A 5820-nucleotide genomic window follows, 5' to 3' on the forward strand; every position below is an offset into this window, starting at 1 on the left:
AGACGGGGTGCGGGGCTGTCAGCGGGGAGTCCGATTTTCCGCCAGGTCTAAGGGCCTTGCTAAACGGTCTTCAGCAGACAGCGTCAGTTTCTACCAGACTAACTAGGCGAATATTTGGCAGGGGAGTTTGGCTGCCTTTGGGTTTGCCTGGCCGATACGGAGGGGAAAGAAACAACCTTCCGCGGACTGACTCCCCGTAACCAATTGTACTCTCCTATTCGCCGAATTCTACGATCCGTATTCCCGTAGAAAGGCCTGGAGGAGGCTGACAGTGCAGATTGCAGTAATAACAGCCACTGCGTGAAATCCAATATTTTATCATTAGTAAAGACTCCGTTTTTTTTTTCTGTCCGCCCTGTCTTAGCGCCAACTCACGGTTTTTAGCAGACAGCGGTTGTACTGTGTGTAATCCAATATTTAAGCATGCCTTTCAGTGTACGTAAAGACCATGTTCCGGTAAGTTTGTCCAGTATGCAAAAAGATTCGTTTTTGCGGCTAAAAAAGAACGGAAAATAATCGGATTTTATGCAGTGCAATTGAAAAAGTCAGCGATCTAAAGAACTAAAGCATTGCACCACATGCAATGAAAATATTGAAGATGATGTCTTTTTCTAATGGCTTGTACATGTCCCATTCATAGTAAAGAGAGACATAGATACACTGTTACAGACTATATTACTACTATACTCATATACTCATATACTCATATACTATTATAGATAATAGATTTTACAGATACTGTTTATAATAATCTAAAATATATTAACCTTGTAATGTTGGTAATTTACTCATTTTACCATGTAAGATTGTCGAGCAAATAAAGTTCATTCATTCATTAAGATCGGATGATAGTCTTATTTACAAAAAGTCCACAAAAAATTGAATTCCCAAAGTGGCAATCTTTTTGCAAACCCACTTCACAATGATAGTAATTTGTAAGGTGGGGGTATATAATAAGTGGGAACCCTCTAATTCATTCTCAAAGATACTTTTAAAACGGAAATTAATTTCACCGGAATTTTCGGCGTCTCTGTAATACAGCGAATCGAATAATAGCAGCAACGAATTTAACCCGTTATTTCTTTTTCTCAATGAATAGCCTCAGAAGCGTTTACAAATGGGTAGGTTTTTGTCAGAGACCAGTAACCTACTAAATCTTTTCTTCCAGCATCTTTACAGAAAGAGTGGAGGTGTAATAGGAGTAAGTAGAAGTAATAAGAGGGGTACAAAAGCGCCGCTGGTTGCTCACTTACGTCTAATCTAACATTAAATATGATTAAAACAGCGGGGTTTGGGAGGTCATGGCCCGGCTTGGTTAGGGGTCAGTAAGCGCTCATGGCGAATTTTAACCAAGTACAAATTGAATACGCTCCATGCTTGACCGCGCGGCGCATCACCCGTACCGCTATTCACACATAACGTACCGGGGACAGGTGGACATTAAGTCGCTAAATTGCCGCTCTTGTGGCTGGCTGGGGGTCCGCTTTTATTCAATGAAAGGCCTCAATTTCCTGGCGTACCGTCGGAAACTGTGGAGAGAACCATCGGGAGTCGGTCTGGAGATGGAACAACACGTTTTGTTCTCGCCCCACCTCGAGCTGCGCGCCGGAAAATCGGGATTCTTTCCTCCCGATAGCAGAAGAATGGAGTGAATGATGTGAGGTCTGGCACAGGTCCGCAATTACGGTAAAACAGACGCGGGAAATGATAGGAAAGACCGAAATCCGCCGCACAAAAATGTGCCAGTTTCTCACGATCTCAAGAACCACTTTGACGGATGTGTTGCGGAAAGCAAGCTGGCTTCAAGACATACTTGCTAGGATCTTGAAATGAATAAATAAAGTTGTAGTTAAGGATTTCATGATCTTTCAGAAGAACACAGACACTGAAATCATATCAAACCTTCTGTTTTAAAACATATCTGTTCTTACCTTTTTGCCATCACTAAGAAACGAGAAAAAACGAATTTACTTGATTGTACCTACTTGACGATGTATATATGTACGTTATCTGTATTCCATCGTTTTTGTGACGTGTACTTAACCCAGTGGGCATGTGTGTACAATAAAGGTCTTCATTCATTCATTGAAATACAGAAAGTGCATGAAGTGATTTGTAAAAAAAATGTGTTGTGCCAAAGGTGCGATTTTGCCACTAAGAATTATAGGAATTCATCATATTATTTATACAAGTGTGTTTTTCATAATAGTGGCAGGTAGACGTAATTATCGACATACGCAATTTTTGGCAGGATTTGATGAAATTGTTTTAGTAATAAACTATTGTGTAGGAGACAGACAACGAGGCCAAAATAATTGTTCTAAACCAATGAACACTTCTAGATAGCAGGCTGTATTTCTAAATAGATGTGAACGATTAAAGTGTACATGAAATGAAAATGCATTCATGTAAAAATTTGGTCTTTTTTGGAAACAATTATGCAATTTTTAAATCGATTTTCTTAGAAAAAACTGGCTAAAACAGCGACATAAAAATGTCTATTTGACTGAGTTCTTTGGTGGAAGTAACTAGCAACGTTAAAAATCTTACAAAAACAAATCTTCAATGTCATTTTATACCAGCTATAAGGATAGCATTTGAACCCGCACCGATATTCAAAATAGCAAAGCCGTTAGAACACTAATTTAAAACGAAACTAGAGGTCGGAGATCTCATGTCTTCGTCAGAGGTACATCGTTCTAGAGCATGCGTATTCTTCACTCTTTTTAATAATCAATTTGGTCTAAAGAACAAAAGAATCTCTGTACTATTTTTATGGTACAGAACACCCTTAAACGGTTTGCCGCAGATTATACAGATGCGTCGTCACCCGTGTTAGCCCCCCCCCCTACGTTATTTGAGTTTGGACTGTTACTGGAAAAAAAACGTTCAAGAAATTCTTACTGTGTTGAAAGTGTCACGACAGCGCCGCAAAATATAATAAGAGAAGATGTTATAAAGGAAAGAATCAGAACAGGGTGACTACTGGCTGCTGTTTTGTTAATTTGTCTTTATGACAAATAGAAGACTTGAGTTCTTTGTGTCCTAACATTTGTACTTCTACAGTTAGTATATTCCAAATCTAGGCATCTCATTTTTCGGCCCTTCGTGTTTTTACTGCGCGCTTGCCTTAAATTTAAGGTAATTAGATTTAAGGTCTCCAGTGGACGTCATCCATAGCAATTACTTGGTGTGGCCGTAGAAAATAACCTGACATATGTCCAACCTATCCTCCCCCTGCTGAAGTTATAGTACAATCCCTCAATGTAACGTCATTTGATCCCATCCTATTATGGGGTTCCCCCCGGCTATATCCAGCTGTCGGCTGTCTCCAAGCAGATGTAGGTGGGGGATTTCTAAACACAAAAGGTCCTATTACGGGGACATAACGACCTCCACGACTCTCATCTTTTAACTCAATCTTGGAGACCACCACAGTAACATGCCTATCAAATTTCATTAACTTCCATCTACACATACAAAAGTTATCCTGCTCACAAGAAAAATTAACAAAATGCCCCCTGTAGTCACAACGAAACCCCCACGAAGCTCAGTAACGAACTTAACCTTGGTCCTGACAATAGTAAGCACCACACCAAGAATTATAATCAACATTTTACAAATACTTGAGTTATCTTGCTAACAAGCCACAAACACAAAAGGTGCACTAACGTGACGCACGGACCCCCCAGAAGCCGAAACTTGTAATTGACTTCGGCCTCAACAGCGGTAATCTGCCTGCCAAAAATCATGGACGTCGAATCATGCCTTCCAGAGTTATAACGCAAAATCCGCAGTTCCCCACACTCCGGCGAGACAATTTCATAGTCCTTCTGACGAAGACAATGACGCCTCCTTATTGGATCATTCTCAACGGCCTACTTCCAAGCAACCGCCGAATCTCTACTCTACAAGCAGAGGTTTGGGTTTCGGCTTACTTTTGACGTATTTTATACGTTTTTGTAGGCCTTTCCTTTACATTGGTATCTATTTTAGCCAGCAAAACGGCTAACAAATAGATACTACCTTGTCAATTTGTCAATAGTGTCTTGCAGTCACTAAAATATCTGCTTAGAGATGACATTTTTGCATCCCATACTAGACGATGCTAACACGTTACAACGGAATTTCATAACAATATTACAGTATATGATAATCATAATTCATTCATTCAAATGTCATACGAAAAGGTCCCTGAGAACCACAGCATCCAATAGCATTGCGATCTTGTACTTGAAGAAAATAACGTGAATATTTTTCGATGAATGTATGGATGAATGAATTAGATACGACATGATTAAATGATGGTATGAAATATTAAAATCAATTTAACCTCAAATTGATGATTGTGAAATCAACGTTGTCTCCGGTGTATTTTTGGTTTGAAGTTTTATACACTTTTTCCCTTGAGCTCAACCCTAGTGAATCGGATCCTAGGCCTTAGAAAACGAGCTATGCTATTATTTGTTTCCAAGCAGATGTTGGGAAGGAAGATCGTATATTTCTGAGATTATGCTTCTTTATCGGAAGGAATGAATAAATGAATGAATGAATGAACTGCATTATTTTGAAGGACGATCGTATATTTCTCCGGCTCTGCCTCTTTTTATAAATGAATGAATGGATGAATGAATGAATGAATGAACGAATGAATGAATGAATGAATGAAATGGTAAAAAAAACAGACATGGCAAAAACGTAGTAAAATGTAACGATATTCCCCGCCAATAGCTGACTGAATGACTGAATGACTAAATGAATGAATGAATGAATGAACAAAAAGATACCTGTATAAAAAGAAAAGAAAGCCCGATAAAAAAAGCCTAAAAACTCGTCAAAAATAAGCCAAAGCCCAAACCTCTGCTTGGAGATAGAGTATAACAGTGACATAAAAGTCTGCAGATGAGGCTGAAGGGAGGTGAGTGTTGTGTGTTGAGCAGCTGGGTTAATTGACAGTTGAGTGTACGGACCGTTAGCGCCGACACAGACCGGAGAGACACGCGGGTGTGAGTGTCACAGATGGCGGGCTAGCTTCACGCTCCTGACCCGACATCCCCCGGTCAACACTTCACACAGGACCCCGCGATCTGGTCACTTGTCAGGGGACAAGGTCGGCTATTTTTATCGCATCTATTTAGGGCAGCATACGACACAAGAAAAAAAAACAAGTGTGTTTACGTTAAGGGTGCCCATTGCAGTTTTCAGGGCCTAAAAAACAGATTTGTCAAAGTCAATATTCTAGTCATTTAATCTCCAATCATATCTGTTGGTGGCTTCAAAGACAGAATAAAATTGGCCAGGCTATTTCCAGACCGGCCAGAGCCGCCAGACAGTTACCATTTCGCCGCCAAAGTTAAAACAACACTATCCCGATCTATATCGACATTCCTAGAGCAAAAATGCCAAAAATTGCGACGGAAAACGGTTACAGGTAGGATCCTGGTTTTATTTTTGGGACACCACTCAGAAAATTAAAAGACTCATATCTTGGGGCTTGTTATTGCGCTCTTTTAAACACCCGTAGAACGAGGTACAATGCATAAGTTGTACTGAACATTGGAGTGAGAGCCAAAATGATATAAAGGAATTATCTACTTGATTTAACGGCAGAGAAGTGGGTAACGCAACTCAAAATTAGAGTGGAAGAGGTAATAGCCTCTTTTGCAGGCGTTCCGGGAGCGGTTGGCGTTTTTTTTTACGGGGGTGGGGGTCTCTTATCGAACGTAGAACGCACACGCTCAGAACTCTGGCCACCATTCCTAGTATGCCTTCCCTGTAGAAAGCGGTCAGAGTTCTGAGCGTGTGCGATCTACGTTTGAT

The 5820-nt window shown here is 40.3% G+C and overlaps 1 protein-coding gene across 1 annotated transcript in view; it reads right to left on the reverse strand.

Annotated features, from left to right (window-relative positions):
- Positions 1–1503: 1503 nt before the first annotated feature.
- LOC109463424 (probable ATP-dependent RNA helicase DDX31) overlaps positions 1504–5820 on the reverse strand; it is a 62876-nt gene continuing 58559 nt past the window's right edge. Inside the window, 3 exon segments of the mRNA XM_019760242.1 lie at positions 1504–1527; positions 1529–1587; positions 1590–1626. Of these exon segments, the coding sequence (XP_019615801.1) occupies positions 1504–1527; positions 1529–1587; positions 1590–1626 (120 nt within the window).

Source organism: Branchiostoma belcheri, unplaced genomic scaffold (genome assembly GCF_001625305.1).
Source record: "Branchiostoma belcheri isolate BF01 breed outbred unplaced genomic scaffold, Haploidv18h27 scaffold126, whole genome shotgun sequence".
Lineage (NCBI taxonomy): Eukaryota > Metazoa > Chordata > Leptocardii > Amphioxiformes > Branchiostomatidae > Branchiostoma > Branchiostoma belcheri.